Source organism: Pelophylax lessonae (genome assembly GCF_965119305.1).
Source record: "Pelophylax lessonae genome assembly, chromosome: 1".
In the NCBI taxonomy this organism is placed as follows: Eukaryota; Metazoa; Chordata; class Amphibia; order Anura; family Ranidae; genus Pelophylax; species Pelophylax lessonae.
Genome location: NC_138768.1, coordinates 96479096 through 96497052, shown reverse-complemented (window position 1 = coordinate 96497052; position 17957 = coordinate 96479096). Strand labels below are relative to the sequence as shown.

At 41.3% G+C, this 17957-nt stretch overlaps 1 protein-coding gene across 1 annotated transcript in view; it reads right to left on the bottom strand.

The window, feature by feature from the left end:
• Positions 1-17957, bottom strand: part of ITGA1 (integrin subunit alpha 1) — a 229476-nt gene that overhangs the window by 126500 nt on the left and 85019 nt on the right. Inside the window, exons 7-8 of the mRNA XM_082258819.1 lie at positions 16482-16630; positions 2136-2286 (exon numbers count right to left, since the gene is read on the bottom strand). Of these exons, the coding sequence (XP_082114945.1) occupies positions 2136-2286; positions 16482-16630 (300 nt within the window). The remainder of the gene's footprint in view (positions 1-2135; positions 2287-16481; positions 16631-17957) is intronic.

Here is a 17957-nt window from a genome sequence, read left to right as displayed (position 1 = left end):
TCTGGCTTCGCAAGGACTCTGCTTCGGTTTCGCCATCCGTTTGGACTTTTGCTTTACAGCTTGATTTTCAATAAAGCCTTCTTATTTTCACTTATCTGTTGTTGTACGTCTGGTTCATGGTTCCGTGACAGTGGGCGTATCATTGTCAAAATCTACAATCAAGAAAATGCTTCAGAGCAAATACAGAGGGTTCACCACTAGGTGCAAACCATTCATAAGCCTGAAGAATAGAAAAGCCAGGTTAGACTTTGCCAAAAAAACATCTTAAAAAGCCACACCAGTTCTAGGACAGCATTCTTTCGATGGATGAAACTAAGATTAATCTGTACCAGAATGACGGAAAGAAAAAAGTGTGGAGAAGGCTTGGAACAGCTCATGATCCAAAGCACACAATGTCATCTGTAAAACATCCAGCAAGAGAAAGCACCAGCCACCTCGTCCAAATTATTGATTGGCCATAAATATGTAGAGAAAAAAAGGGGGCCACAATAGTGCAGATGGTCTAATGCAATTTAATAGATGAACAACGAAAATACACTCACAATTGATCAGATGAAAAGCGCTTGTCAAAGTTTTCAAAAACACCGCCGCCGCCCGGCTTCCGGATGCAGAGTAGTGACGTCAGCACGCCTTCCCTACGTATGTTTCGTTACAACTAACGTGATCCCCAGGAAGACGTTAGTTGTAACGAAACGTACGTAGGGAAGGCGTGCTGATGTCACTACTCTGCATCCGGAAGCCGGGCGGCGGCGATGTTTTTGAAAACTTTGACAAGCGCTTTTCATCTGATCAATTGTGAGTGTATTTTCGTTGTTCATCTATTAAATTGCATTAGACCATCTGCACTATTGTGGCCCCCTTTTTTTCTCTACATATTTATGGCCAATCAATAATTTGGACGAGGTGGCTGGTGCTTTCTCTTGCTGGATGTGGTGGTTCCCTGTATACAACAGGACTCGGTCAGGAGAGGTGGCCCCTTTTGCAGCTGGCTATTCTGAGAGTATACAATGCTGGTAACCCTTTCCCATCTGGTAAGCGCATAGCATGCTTCACTGTGGCTGTTAGAAGTGACCCTTGGTGGCGGATTTACCATCTCTTCATCTGCACTTTGGAATCCTTATTCTTGGACTGTCCTATTGAATGCATATGTTTAATCTGTGCTATTTGCTTGGACTTTTTTATTATGATCTCTGAGCATTTGAACTATTGCTGATTGATTTTTCAGTGTATCAATTGTGTAGCGCAGCTTTTCCATCTACATATTTATCTATAGTGATTCCCACTACAGCTGCAGCTTTTTATTTGTTTAGCTTAGCGCAGTTATTTACTTTTTACCATCTGTAAAACATGGTGGAGGCAGTGTGATGGCATGGACATGCATGTCTTTCAGTGGCACTGGGTCATTGGTGTTTATTGATGATGTCACAGAAGACAGAAGCAGTCGGATGAATTCTGGAGTGTTTAGAGATATACTGTCAGCCCTGATTCAGCCAAATGCAGCAAAGTTGATTGGACGGCGCTTCATGCTACAGATGAACAATGATCCAAAACACACTGCAAAAGAAACCCAGGAGCTTTTGAAGGAAAAGAAGTGGAATATTCTGCAATGGCTGAGTCAATCACCTGATCTTAACTCAATTGAGCATGCAATTCACTTGCTGAAGGCAAAACTAAAGGCAGAAAGACCCACAAACAAAGAACAACTGACGACAGCTGCAGTTAGAGCCTAGCAAAGCATTAGAAAGGAGGAAATCCAATCTTTGGTAATGTCCATGGGTTCCAGACTTCAGGCACCAGCAAAGGATTCTCAACAAAATATTAAAAATGAACATTTTATTTATGATTATATTCATTTTTCCAATTACATTTGAGCCCCTGAAAATGGGGGGGGGGGGGGGGGCTTGTTATAGAAATGGTTGCAGTTCCTAAAATGTGTACTTGATATTTATGTTAAACCTATTGAATTAAAGCTGAAAGTATGCATTTCAAATTAATTTGGATTGTTTCATTTGACTTTTATTCTAGTGGCATACAAAGCCAAAAGTATGAAAACTGTGCCTGTGTGCAAAAATATATGGACCTAACTGTATAGTTAAGATGTATCTGTACATACACATTTACAAGTATATACTTACAGCAACACCATATCTTTCAATGCCATCCTTTTCGCAATCAGCAATAACATCAGGCAATCGATAACCATCATGAGATTCACCATCTGTTACAACCAACATAACCTTCTTGACTCCTTTACGTGCACCTCTTTCTTCACTGAAAGCTTCTTCTCTAAAATACACACAAGATCAGAAGATAATCATGTAGTGTACATTTTGAACTATCATTTGATATTATTATTAAACAATCTTAGTGCTGATCTACACCCTCTATCCCTATGCTTTTAATTATAATTCAATTTTTTTTACAAAATAGTCTGGCCCGTCCCCCTTTGCAAGACGCCTAGGCGAATGACATGCACTGTGCTCCCTTTGCCTCCTGGGATAAGTAAATCACATATACCGGGAGGCATAGCCTTTCATTCAAGAAAGGAGGAGGGAACAGGACTATCAGTGAGTCATGGGGAGGCGTGCTGGCTGAAACCAGAACAGCTGGCAGCCTATCGATGATGTCAAAGTGAAACATGGCGGCGCGGGACTGAGTGATGCAAGAAGAGAAAAGAATCTCAGCTGGGCAATGCTGGATCTGCTGGGTGGGTGAGTATCTGAAATGTGCTGAACACACCACCAGGTAAGCATGAGTTTAAAAAAGAAATATTAGGGGGAGGGGGAAAATCCGCTAGAAAATTTCTTGAGCTATTGTGTTTGAAAACAAAGTACAGTGTACTGTAAAAAGCAATCCAGTATACTCAACATGATTAAAGCTCCTCTCTGGGCAAGATATCAACTTCTTTTTTAAAACCTTCACTACCTCTAACCCATCCTGCGGGACTTTTATTGTTCTTACCTGATGAAGAGATATAATCACCCTGCCACTGCAGTTTCCAGGTGTGGGGGACCACTAACCTAGCTCTGCAAATACACCAGAGACCGCAGATCTCCTACAGTCCCCTCTGTGGATATGACTCCTTTTGTGGGTTAAACATACCTAGTTTCTCTTTGAGGCACGTTTGGCGAACTTTACTGAAGTTCAGGTACAGAACCTGAACCCCATGGATGTTAACAGGAGGCAAATGTTAAAACTCAGCAATGGGCATTTTCTAGACCAGGGGTCTTCAAACTATGGCCCTCCAGTTGTTCAGGAACTACAATTCCCATCATGCCTAGTCATGTCTGTGAAAGTCAGAGTTTTACAATACCTCATGGGATGTGTAGTTCCGCAACAGCTGGAGGGCCGTAGTTTGAGGATCCCTGTTCTAGACTATTAGAGAGGAGATTGCCAAACAAATAGCATTGGAGGGCTTGGTACTGCCCTGGGGAAAATGTACGAAAGCAGAAATTATTTTTTTTGTAAAGTCTATCACTGTCCTAAGTGACAGTTTATGACTTATTTAGCAATCAAATCCTGCTTGTTGAGGTGTATGAATCATGAGATTCAGGTTGGTGTGGACCCACAAAAGAGAATCAGGCTAGCCAGGCAGTGCTCCTTCCTCAGTCACCAGGAGAGTCTTGGTTCTGGCATGAGAGACAGACATTGTGACCAATAGGTCACCAGAGAGAGATAAAGGTTGAGTCTATGCCAAAAAACTTGCCAAAGAAATAGTGTGTCTTGTTTGCTCTATTGATGACATGCAAAAAAAAAAAAAAAAAAAAACCCTACAAGGGAATACCTCCTGTAAAGAACATTTGTGGAATCAAAGTGAGTGGAAAGCTTTAAAACGCAGGTTGGCAAGTAGACTGCTTCCTTGAAGCTCTACCCTTGATTCAGAATCTTCACAATATTTAAATGTCTATTTGTCAATGACATACAGTACATCTTATTCTTTCAGAAGGCCTAGTTTATAGTTTTTCAATTATACAAGTACATGGGCCAGCTACAGTTGCATGTTCATGTTGAATTTCTTGCTTAGTAAAGAAGCCCAGTTTTTGTGCTATTTTGCTTCTGTGTTCTTTTATTAGCTTTGGAAACATAAACATTTAAAGGAACAATACACACTCTAGGGGACTTGTCCTGGCATGGACTTTATCACAGCAGTTGCTCAGCAAGGACGCAGTTATGCTTGACAGATACCAAAGAAAGAGCCAACCAACAAACCCGTGCATAAATTTAAAACCTTGCAAATAAGTGACAGTAAGCAAATAGAAACATCACTAAATTCACTTTTAGTAAATAGTGATGTCGCGAACATAAAATTCGCCGTTCGCGAACGGCGAACGCGAACATCGGCGAATGTTCGCGAACCGGCGAACATTGCGAACCGCCATAGACTTTAATAGGCAGGCGAATTTTAAAACCCACAGGGACTCTTTCTGGCCACAATAGTAATGGAAAAGTTGTTTCAAGGGGACAAACACCTGGACTGTGGCATGCCGGAGGGGGATCCATGGCAAAACTCCCATGGAAAATTACGTAGTTGACGCAGAGTCGGGTTTTATTCCATAAAGGGCATAAATCACCTAACATTCCTAAATTGTTTGGAATAACGTGCTTTAAAACATCCAGTGTGTGTATACGATCAGGTATGATGTTGTATCGATCAGGTAGTGTAAGGGTTACGCCCGCTTCACAGTGACAGACCAAACTCCCCGTTTAACGCACCGCAAACAACCGCAAACAGACCAGAACCGACCAAAATGGGACAGGAACTGGGCTTTAAGGGTTAGGGTTAGGTTTAGTGTTAGGGGCTAGGGTTAGGGTTACGGTGAGATACTTAGGGTTAGAGTTAGTAACCCTACCCCTACGCCTCTAAACCTAACCGTCTAACCCTAAGCACTAAAAATAACCCTAACCCTAGCCCTAACCCTAATTCTAATTTTTTTTTCTGGTTCTGGACATGCTACAGAGCTGAAACTTCACAGGTACACTTTTTAGACCCCCAGACACTGAATCACACAAAAAAAAGTTCTTAAAAATTGTAATTTTTTGTTAGAGAGCCAATTATTGGAAAAATTAAAAAAAAATAAAAATAAAAAATGTCTTTGGATTTAGCATCTATGGGTCTAAAAAGTGTACCTGTGAAGTTTCAGCTCTGTAGCATGTCCGGAACCAGAAAAAAATACGAATTAGGGTTAGGGCTAGGGTTAGGCTTAGGGCTAGGGTTAGGGCTAGGGTTAGGGTTAGGGTTAGGGTTAGGGCTAGGGTTAGGGTTATTTTTATGGCTAGGCTTAGAGGGTTAGGGTTAAGGTTAGAGGGTTAGGGTTATGGTTAGAGGGTTAGGGTTAGGTTTAGTGTTAGGGGCTAGGGTTAGGATTACGGTGAGATACTTAGGGTTAGAGTTAGTAGCCCTACCCCTACCCCTCTAACTCTAACCCTCTAACCCTAAGCACTAAAAATAACCCTAACCTTAGCCCTGACCCTAACCCTAGCCCTAACCCTAACCCTAACCCTAGCCCTAACCCTAATTCTATTTTTTTTCTGGTTCTGGACATGCTACAGAGCTGAAACTTCACAGGTACACTTTTTAGACCCCCCCAGACACTAAATCACAAAAAAAAAAGTTATTAAAAATTGTCCTTTTTGATAGAGAGCCAATGATTGGAAAAATAAAAAAAAAAAAAAAATAATAAATGTTTAATCTTTGGATTTAGCATCTGGGGGGTCTAAAAAGTGTACCTGTGAAGTTTCAGCTCTGTAGCATGTCCAGAATCAGAAAAAAAGATCAGATCATTTTTCAGTAGAGCAGGGATGGTGGGATCCCCTTTTACACCTATATGATCTTTTTTTCTGGTTCTGGACATGCTACAGAGCTGAAACTTCACAGGTACGCTTTTTAGACCCCCAGACAATAAATACAAAGAAATTTTTTTTTTAAGTTTTTTTTTTTTTTTAATTTTTCCAATAATTGGCTCTCTATCAAAAATGACAATTTTTAAGAACTTTTTTGTGTGATTTAGTGTCTAGGGGGTCTAAAAAGTGTACCTGTGAAGAGTGTACCTGTGAAGTTTCAGCTCTGTAGCATGTCCAGAACCAGAAAATAAGATCATTTTTCAGTAGAGAAGGGATGGTGGGAACCCCTTTTACACCTATATGATCTTTTTTTTCTGGTTCTGGACATGCTACAGAGCTGAAACTTCACAGGTATGCTTTTTAGACCCCCCAGACACTAATCCAAAAAAAGTCATGCCTGCCACCGTATATATCAGTGGTGGGTGGGCAGTGGCACTGCAGTGGGCACAGTACACTCTGTGGACCTGACAGTCACTGGCACCCAGGCAACTGCAATTATAAAAAAAATATATATATTTTTAATTTGCAAGCTGCTGTGCCACCGTATATATATCAGTGGTGGGTGGGCATGCAGTGGCACTACAGTGGGCACAGTACACTCTGTGGACCTGACAGTTACTGGCAGCCCAGGCAACTGCAATAATAAAAAATATATTTTTTTTTTCAATTTGCAACAAGATGCTGTGCCACCGTATATATATCAGTGGTGGGCAGTGCACTGCAGTGGGTACAGTGCACTCTGTGGACCTGACACAGCACTCACTGCAATTATGACAGAGGAAAAAAAAATATTTTTTAAAATGCAAGGTACTGTGCCTGTGCCACCCGAAATGAGTGTGGTGTGCACACAGTACAGTCTGTGGTGGGTCTGTGGCCTCTCACACACAGCGGGCAGGCAACTGCAGTGTACAATAGATATATATATATATATATAAAAACAAAACTGTGGCGCTAAAACCCTTTAAGATGACAGTCCCACTTGAAGATGTAAAAAAGCAATAAAAAAGCAGTCCATGTGTGTCCGTCTCCACATTTAGAAGTAATTCTCAAGCAGAAAACCACCACCAGAAAGCACTCCAACACCAGTACTTCTTACCAAAAGTAGTTGATCTCCATAACAGAGATCAAAAAGTGCGCATAACCGGTAATGAATGAAGGCTTCTCCAATGTAGTCCTGATATGCTCACGGTATGGTATAATATGCAGAGAAAAAAGGGACATCACATAGCGCAGACCGCTTTGAAAGGCTTTATTCTTAATTAAATGTATGGTACTCACAAAAAAGTAATACATCTTGCATGTATTGCATAGGCACAGAGACCTCCCAGATGTCCTTAGGGCGTCCCAACCTTGGACCACCAAACCGATGGCCGTCCTGTCTCCTCCAAAGATCGCGGCACGCGCCACCCAGCACGCCACCCGACGCACGTTTCGTCCGATTGGACGTCGTCATGGGGTGTGGCTACAGGGTGCGCCAATGCCTTCTATAGCGGAGGAGAGAACCGCCCACCGGAACTGAGTGGCCGGAAGTGAGGTATGCGCTCCACACGACCGGAACCACCACTCTGACCGGAAAAGGAAGGAAAGAGAGAACAACATAATGAGGAAAAGAAGGAAAAGAATCCCTCCAAGAAATCTCACACTGCAATGTCTCCACCATCCTTCATATAAGTAATGCCCTATATATGGAATCAACCAAAAAGAGGCACTACTCCATATACCGAACAGGTATATAGAAATCCAATGTATCAAGCTGCGACCCGAGGAAGGACAGCGCCATCTATCGGTGCTCCAAATGTGGAACACCCCAAGTACAAGGAGGTCTCAAAAAAGCACAAAAATACATAAAATCAATTAATAACATTAAATGAATTACATCATTAAATAACACACAACAAAGATTAAAATGCTACACAATGAAATGAGTTAAAAAATTCTCTTAAAACTTTTTTTTTTTTTTTTGTATATATATATATATATATATATATATAAATACTCAATTACCAGCCCTTAAAAGGGCTTTTGGGGACACTAGATATATATATATATATATATATATATATATATATATATATATATATATATATAAAAATTACACAAATACCAGCCCTTAGAAGGGCTTTTTGGGGTGCTGTCAGGATGCTGTCCTTACAGCAGTAGTGGACCAAGAACACGGACTAGCAAGACCAGGAACACTGACTAACAACTGTCCCTAGCTATTAACAGCAGCAGCAGCAGCACTCTCCCTGCTCTCACTAACACACTGCTTCAGAATGATCTAAGATGGATGCTGCCCTTGCTTATTTATAGGAGGTGGGAGGGTGTGGGAGGGAGGTATGCTGATTGGCTGGAAATGTGCCTGCTGACTGTGAAGTTCAGGGTCAAAGTTTGCCTCAATGATGTATTATAGGGGGCGGACCGAACATCGCATATGTTCGCCCGCAGCGGCGAACGCGAACATGCTAAGTTCGCCGGGAACTGTCCGCCGGCGAACAGTTCGGTACATCTCTATTAGTAAACTTCTAGATGAATGCCCACTGAAAATACATTCTAGTTTCTATACTGTATAAGGCAAGCCTATTAATGCTTCTGTCTTATCAAGGATTATAAGCGAATGCCACCCCTTCAAAAGCAAAAATGCATTTCTGTCGATGAGTTACTGTCTCTTTACCATCATGTGACATGTCTCAATGTTTCCAGTAGGAGGTGACTATAGGAATGAGATATTGTATATTGTTTAAGAAGTTAAATTACGCCATGCATCTGTCTGGAATCAGTCATTCTGTGAAGCCTAAGTTAAATTCAATTAGTTGTCTTAGCATTCCAGGATGACAAGCTATATAGCACACATCATAACTCAGCAGGAACTGTTAAGTTTCCATATTCGGCTATGTGCTCTGAGTCGTTAAAATATCCACTATGCTATATTTAGTTTACTTTGTGCCTCTTTTAGCTTTAGTCTTTTTAGTGTCTATCTAAAAAATGAAGTTCAAGTAGATATATGACCTTCAGTGTAGTTAGAGTGATTAGGAACAGTATTCACACTGAATTCGCAAAGTGGTGCCAAGTACTTTTTTTAGTTTTTTGGGCCAAGCTCCTAAATGAAAAGAGTTATTGTTCAACAACCATATTCTACATTCTCGGTACTGTAGAATTTAGGATTTCTTAAAGTATAACTCCATTTACTTATTCTTTAGGAGTTAGGAATGCGCACCTCACCCTCTCCACAATGCAGCACTGTCCTGCTCCATCACCCAGCATGGGTCCTCTTCCAGACTGAATGACACACAGCAATATTCAACCCACTTGCTTTGAGCTCAGTTGTCTCCCTGGGGATGTGTCATAATGCAGCCTGGGCTCACAGTGAAAGGCTGCATGGATCCACACGCATACATATTATTGTTTTATGAAGGGGAAAGGAGTGACAACCTCTATTTACTGGAGAGAATGAAGAGGGACTCTGACTTGTCATGTGAAGATACTGGGATTGGGAAAGTATGTATCCTGGGAATGTTTAAGGGTATATCCACACCAAGTGTGGTGAGACCACGTTGGTTGGTTATTCCAGTGCAGTCCCACTGCAAGAAAAGGCAAAATGCCTTGTCTCCTATGTGCCCAGGATTGTGGGGTGTGAGTGGAGTCCACTGAAAAAAAAGACAGTAGGCCATACAGTGAAGCACAGTGCGAGGTGCAGTGGCCAATAGAGCCTAATGAAATGTCACTGTTAAATTAATAAAGGTAATTTTAAGAAAAACATGGAGCCATGTGATGCATTGTGATTGGCACATCAGCACCGCAGTTATTTCCCTAAACCCGCTGCGACGGTGTTCACAATCACTGGGAGAGAAAGACAGATAATTAATGGTTTGGATTGCTTCAGATGAGACAGTAATATCTGTCAGCAATATCTCTCAGGAAATGTAGGAAGATGAATGGTTTGACTTTTCAGATTGCTAGATAGTGAGATGGGGTGGGGTTTGTTATTGGTAAGTACCTGTATTCCTTTGTTCTATTGTTTCTGTCTGCCTTAAGATAAACTTATTATGGAATGTAGATGTGTGTGTTTATTGGCTGCTAAGGGGGAGGAGGGATAGTCCCACAGTGTATATCTCTTTGTGCATGTGTTTGAATAAACAGTCTTTTTTTACCCCTTCATAAAGTCTCGACTCATGTTTGGGGGAACCTGCTACAAGGGATTGCTATGCTCTTTGTACTCCCTTGGATAATCACTAAGCTCTTGTAAGAGCTTGTTCCTGCTTCACTCTCTGGGGAAAGAGAGGTTCACCCACTGGAACCAGGAGCCTTGCCATAGGTCCAGGGTGGGTAGGAGGTGGTGAGACCCCAACCAAGCTGCAGCGGTTTGCGGGGTCTGAGGTGGTTATGGTGTCTGGTGAAGTGCTTGGAGCCCTCAGGAAGCACTAGGAGCGTTAACGGAGGTACCCAGTCGATGTGCCGGTTGATCCATTACACCCCCCATACACCATTGTATACAAAGAGGAGTGGTAAGTGCCGCCATCTATGTGCAATTGGTCTAAAAACAGTTGAAGCCAGAGATAAAATAGAAGGTAGCACTCACATTTGATGGAATTGTAAAAACATGTATCCTGGCGGAAACTATGCAGAGCTTGGCAGGGTCACAGCTGGGTCTCCATGATCAGGCTGTTGTAGCCACTGGAAGAGGACATCCTTTTGGCTGGGAAGGTGCTGTGAATGGCTACAGTTTAGCCGCAAGATGGAGACAGCAGGAGACTGTAGAGATCAGCTGAAGGGATGTACTGAGGGGATGGAGGCAGGCTGTGGTTCTCTGCTGATAGAGACTCTGAGAATGGCGACTGACCAGCCACATGGCAGTGGCATCAGGAGTCTGTGCCAATTGGCCAGCTGAGTGCGGTGCAGGGATGGTAGTCCTGTCAGCAGGCTAGGATGGTAGAGCTGATGTCCAGGAATAAACATGGGCTAAAGCGGCGAGGTGGCAGTGCTCCAAGACTCGCAAGTTCCAAGAGGAGGACATGGGTGGCGTGGAGGCATGGCTGTAAATTTCTGGACAACAAGGACTGTCCCTTTGTCAAACCATGACACCAGGATACATGTTTTTATCTCTGGCTTCAATTGATTTTAAACTAATTGCACTTAGATGGCGGCGCTTCCCACTCCTTCTTGTATACACAGATCCTAAGGTTTACAATCCTTTCTTGGGACAGCTGCAGTCTGAATCTTAGTGATTTTCTGATACTGTCTCCCAGCACATTGTTGTTGCTTTTTATTATTTTCCCCCAATAAATAAGTCCTTCCCCCTCCCCTTTGTGCCATAGTTTACTTATTTTTTTACATCATATACCAGTTGTTGCATTGTCACACAGAGGCTGGTATGAACAACCCCTAAAATTGTTTTGCAAAATGGGGTCCAGGGAGTATTGACAAGAAAACCCAAGGCAGGGGATGGGGGGGGACTTAAGTTCTTCTTAGAATCCCCAACTCCAGCTAATACTTTTTTTACTATGAACAGAGGTAAGAAGGGCTAGAACTTCTGTGAGGTTGTAAATGCTGTCTGTATATCCAGGGGATTTCTCTTTTCCTCTTCTGTCTGAAGCCCTTCACCATGACAGGAAGTAAAAGGCAACCTACCTATAGGGCTACAGACCGTACTCAAATCTTCCTTACTCAGCTAAGAAATTAGATTTATAGCGTTGAGTAGAGTTACTAGGATCATTTCCCCTCTCTTCCTGTTCTGTCTGACCAGTCACCATTGCAAGACCCAAACTGGGATCCAATCTGTCAAAATCTATACCCAGCCAATTGCAAGAGGGATTAGCACTATTTATTTGATGCCTTGATAAATCTGTCCAGTGTTCTTGGTAAGTTGTTATTTTATCGCAATGATTTTTTGTGTAGAATTTGGTTTTACATCAAAACCAGTGGATGTAGAGCCGCATCTGCTGTAAAATATTTTTCTCTATGCCTTCAAAGAAGTCAAATTTTCATGCTTAGAAATAGTTAAACTGCATTTACTTAACAAGGAGAACAAAGTCATCGTTTTTATTAGTATTGAAATGCTGCCAAGAGAATGAATCCTTAGCATCATAGGGTTTCAGACACGTTACTTATATTGAAACTTTAGTTATCTTAAAGCGGAAATATTTTTCACAAGGTCCTCTCTCCTGCCTCCTCCCCCTCCCTCTTAGCAAAAAAAATTTATTTAAAAAGTAAAAATACTTTTTTTTTAATTTGCTTGTTTTTTTTTATCTTACTTGCCAAATCCCAACCTAGGCCAGATTGACATCACGTCCCCCTACCCCTGATGCGCAGGCATGCCAAGGAATCCTTTGACATGTATGCATGAGCGACATTCTGAAAACTGCCTCCTGGGATGAGTGATATAGCCAATCCAGAAACTGTTTATGAGATGTCATGCATGGGAACACATGCTGAGGAGTCTCTGCCAGGCCATGTAGACCTGGCAAATACTATCAGTGGTACTGGAAAAGAGGGGTGAAAGGAGAATGTCAAGCAAGACCACACTGGACTCCTTGGTCTAGTAATTTTTTAAAATTATTTTAAGTCAGCCACAAGGGTTAGGGATTATTATTTTTATTGGGGGTTAGGCAGAGTTTAATTCCTCTTTAAGAAAAAATATAGAGGTGCCCTACTTGCATTGCAAAGATTAAAAAAAAAAAGGTTGAAGATTGAAGAATCTGCCTCTGTTCTGGAGATACTGATGTAGATCTCGCCAGCACTAAAAATAGTCAGCTAAGTGGGAGGGTCTCCTTTTATTATCATCACCAGATCGGTCTTCATTATAGGAAATCATGCAGACTCTGCTACCCTGTATGCATGGTTAATAGGGCTGTGCATCTTCACTTACCTCACGATTCGATGCGATTACGATTATTAGGGTCGCGATTCGAAACGATTCGATTCTGCGATGCATCACGATTACTGCCCAATGCCCATGCCCAGCCCACTGCCCAATGGTTTTCAAAACTTTATAAAAAAAAACAAACAATTAAGCAGTCACAAATAAAAGAATCCTTTTTATTTTCATTTGCTTCAAAGGACACTTTCCTGGACCCTGTCATGGCCTGCAAGCCCTGCATACTTTAGTGCACTTGCACTGCAAACATATAGGAAGGTCTGAAAATGCAAACAGCATAGCAGAGACAGACAACAACACTAGTATTTTACTAGAAGTAACAGTAAAATGAGTAAAAAACTGTAGTAGTGCAGTTTACTGCTTCATAAAAGAAAATATTAATATAAGCCAGGCCTACCACCATTTAAAGTACAACTAAAGGCCAAACTTTTTGGATTTTGGATAAAGTTTGGCCTATAGTTGTACTTTAAGGCAAGCCAAGATAGAAGAAGCCAGCCAGCCAGCCAAGCTAATATTCTTGTGAAAATGGTCATCATAAATTCCCAGAAAACATTATATATAAATCCTTTTATGTGAATATGCATTGCAATAAATTCCAGGTGTGCCATAACCTGTCCTCCACAAAACAGAGCACTTCCTGACTAGTAGCAAACATCAAGGGTGAACCTGGCAATAGTGCACTGCTGCATAACTTCCATGTTCACCGTGATGTTTGTTTCCCTCTGCAACTACCAGTCAACTCAAGTGAGTTGATGGATTGGCTGCTAGAGGGGAGTTACAAATATAAGCTTTAAGCTTATCAATTCACTTATGTCACTTTTATGTCACTTACTTTACAGAAAACGTTACCTGTCCTGCAGACAGTCTCTGTCTCTACCACGATTAAACCCAACTGAAGCCAAGCCAAAGCCACCATTAGAGGAAGGAAAACCCTTGACAGAGTAAATCATCAACTAAAGCTTAAACCTTGAGTAAATCTTCATGGGATCACAAAAAAACACACAACACGATTGTCTGCATCAGAATCATGAGAACTGAAGAAAGGTTTGGCATTGCCACACTGGTACAACTCAAGGCATATAGGTTAGGTCAGGTTTGTGTGTATTTGTGATCCAGTAAAGATTTAATCAAGGTTTTACGCTTCAATGTATGATTGATTTAATCTTTCAAGGATGTCCTTTCCTGTACCGTGGCTGCCTGGCTTGCCTTCAGTTGTCTAGATACACTTTTACCTTTAGTCACTGGCAGTGGCGTGGCGGCTGGGCCTCCAGGGCCTGTCGGCTACGGTGAGGTGAGGTGAGGCTGGCGGCGCTGGCTGGCTGCGATGGGGACGCACTTGGGGCTCCTCGCTCCTGTGTGTGGACTCACTGGACTGGCGGCTTCTGGCTTGGATGGCTGGCTGGCTGGCTTCTAGGCCGCAGGTGGGACGCCGATACACGCGGGGGATGTCTTGCTGCGCCTCGGCCCGGGTCAAAGAGGCAGAAGGGGAGGGGCGGAGCCTTTTTATTAAGCTCCCGCCACTAACCCACCAATCAGCTGCCGATCCTGCGATCTTGTGATTTTTTTTTTTCCCTTGCGCGATAGGGCGTGGCCGCAGCTGATGACGTCATTTCGTATAATCGATTATGCCGGCAGCCCGCATCAATGCAGAATCGCGAAGGGTCGAATCGCGATGCATCGATCTTTCGATTACATTCCCCAGCCCTAATGGTTAAGCATTTCAAAGCATCTAACCAAAAATAAACCATAGGAGATGCCTTCAATGTGACTTTAAGGTTTGTGCACACTATTAGGAAAAGCATAGAGCCAATCACAGAAGCCCAAAACGATATCTCCTGAGGTATCATTTTTACAAACAGCACACAGACTGTTTCCATTGTTACTATGGGTGTGGGAAAGCAAAAACTTTTTACTTTTACTGTCAGTTTTAGATAGCAATGGAGGTGTCACTATGGTTCCCCTCATTTACAGTATACTGATGTAGAGAGTCGTGCTGATATCTTGTTGTTCACCTGCTCTGCATCAGTGAGGATCGCACATCCCAAATAAAAGTTGTGGATAAAAACGAATGGCCTGAAGATGTCCTCCAGTCTTCCAGGTTGAATTATTCACATTGGTCCTAAACCCAGAAGACTGAAGATTCTGATGTGAATACAGGGTGTTCTGCTCTCACTACACATATGCCCCAGGCGTGTGCAGCTCAACATACAGCTAAACCTTTAATCCTGCAATAACCAGTCCTTTTGTAACTTAAGGCTTTAGAATAGAATAGAATAGTGGTCACATGAACAGGTTACAAGTCAGAATGGATATGCGAATAGGATTGTGAATAGAGGTGAAACTGTGAATAAACAGATAAACATACAATCAGTGTACAAACACAAACAATATATGCATTGAGTATATAACTGACAGTTCTGAGCATACCAGCGATGCTTCAAAGGGGGGTTCAGGAATCTTCCCACAGCAACCTCAGATGCTGTCTGCTCCTTCCTGAGGTAAATCTTAAAATGGAGATTCTCTCAGAGAGGGGTGGAACTAATATCCAGCAATAGAGTACAGGAAGTACCATAAAGTGCTGTCCAACAATTGTATTGTCACAGTGGCATCTTGTGGACAATATTGGTATTACAACTTCAATAGCATTAATTATTTTCTTATGCTGGAGGCATGACACAGGGCATCATTGGCTAGCCCCATGGGGGAGAATCACTACAGTGCACCTAATTCCCAATGTACTGACGCAGTCACCTCTGCATCAGCGAAAACCATACAGCCACAAAAAGAGGTAAAGAGAAACTCAATAATATGGCCAACATAGAGACTTTGGAAAGGATAAGAGTTAAAACATAAAAGGTATTAGATACAGACAGTGAAGGCCACAAGGCTTTACTGTTATTAAAATAATTTCCATACTAATTTGCAAAAATCTCATTATCTGCATTTATAGTTAGATTACTGGTTTTCCAAGTAGTCTACACAGAACTTGCAATGAAATATAAGGCACCCACTGCGCTATCTTTTCTTAAGATATTGCATTATTGTTATTGGTATTGCAGCACTGCAGATTTTTCTCTCGCTACAACCCTGAGACTAATTGTGCGCTCTTAATAGGCAAAACCTGTATATGAGGAAATTACTGCAATGACCTGTATGTTCAAAGCTGACAAGGGTACATAAGCTGCAGTACTAAAGCTACAACCACCTACTTGCTCTAATTGCTTTAGGAAAGTGGCAAACTTAATTCCGATTTTAAAAGTGGATTTACTGTGGATTTAGGATATGTTGAGAGTGGTAGATAGAGTTATGTGGAGTATGAGAATATAAAGTCGAGATAGGTAGGAGGGTGGTAAGGTCTGTCTTCACAGACAGATGAGGTTGTAGGATGTAGTGATGTAAATGAAGATGATACTGGTTTTAATTTTGGTATGTTAGGGTGGGTTATGTGTGTTAGTTGGATGCAGTGGGTGCAGATGAAGTGGGTGGAACAGTGGTTAGATGGAGATGTTGGATTCAGAGAAAGTGCAGGCAGGTATGGAGGACCTGGGGAGGCAGACCGGGGCTTATAGGCAGCTTGGGTTGTTTAAAGTGAGATGTAATTTGAGTGTATGGGATTAATAAATTTACTACCAACACCAGGTTCCTGTAAATTCAAGCTACCCTGCTACTGTTGGACACAAACAAGTATTGTTGGTCTTTAGACCTTTATAAAGTCATCCTCTATATACTTTCTCAGAAAACAAAGAAGAGATTGTTTTTCTGCACATACCTTGCTTTTTCAATACCTAGAGCCGTGAGCGTCATATTGCCTTTTAGTTGTGTTATCTTTTTGGCTGCATCCAGTGCACTCTTTGTGGAAGAGTGTGTGTTCAAATTGAATTCATGAGTTACACGTTCTCCATACTGAACAATGCCGACCTAAAAAATAAAACACTCATTTAAAAATTCCCTTATCAATAGACAAAGATCCCAGAACTTGGCTTGAGCTTTAGATGCTGTTCATTTTTTTCATCGCTTTTAAACCGAATGGGTTGTTTTACAAGATAAGGGTTCCAAATACTTTTAGTATACTTTTAGTTTTACCTTTCTCTATGCACAATAAAAAAAAAAAAAATGTTTTGCCTACAGTCATTTTTTAAATAAATGCTATTTTCAGTCTTTTTTTATTGTGTTTTACTTCACTGATAGTATGTCAAGAGACTTGAAATACCCATACAATTAATTTTCTTCTTTCAAATCAAATTAAGATTAACAGTGCCAGGAAACTGTATATCTCTAAGTTCTAGTCATTGAATTAAGAGTTTAACCACTTAAGGACCAAGCCTATTTCTAAAACATGCTATTTACAAGTTAAAATCAGTATTTTTTTTGGCTAAAAAATGACTAAGGACCCCCAAACATTATATATATATATATATATATATATATATATTTAAGCTGGAGAATAAAATGGCTGTCATTGCAATGTTTTCTGTCACGCGGTATTTGCGCAGCACTCTTTTAAATGCAATTTAAAAAAAAAAAAAATTAATTTCACTGCATTTAAAAAAACTAAACAGTAAAGTTAGCCCAATTTTTTTGTGCATTGTGAAAGATGATGTCACGTCAAGTAAATAGATACCTAACATGTTACAGTTTAAAATTGCGCACACTTGTGGAATAGTGACAAACTACGGTACTTTAAAATCTCCATAGGCACGCTTTAAACGTTTTTAACGATTACCATTTTAGAGTTAAAGGGGAAGTCTTTTTCTAGAATTATTGCTCTCACTCTAGTGATCGCGGCACTACGTCACATATGTGATTTGAACACGGTTTTCATTTGCAGAAGCGACTTATGTATGCTTTTTCTTTTGTGCGCGAGCTCAAGGGAACGGGGGCGCTTTAAAAACATTTTTTACCTATTTATTTAATTTTTTATTTTCAACACTTTAAAAAAAAAAATCGAATCACATTTATTGCAGTCACAAGCAATGTAATCATCCCTTGTGACCGTAATAGGCAGTGACAGGTACTCTTTATGGAGGGATCGGGGGTCTAAAAGACTCCAGACCCCTCCACTGGACTTCAAAGTATTCAAAATGTCGAAATCAGCATTTTTGAATACTGACAGTTTTTTTAATTTGGCGCCATTGGCAGCTGAGTAAACCGGAAGTGACGTTGCTTCTGGGTTACTACATCAGAGACCGATTAAAGCCTAATACGGGTCTCCCGGTGAGACAGGGAAGGCAGCGGGAGGTGGGGG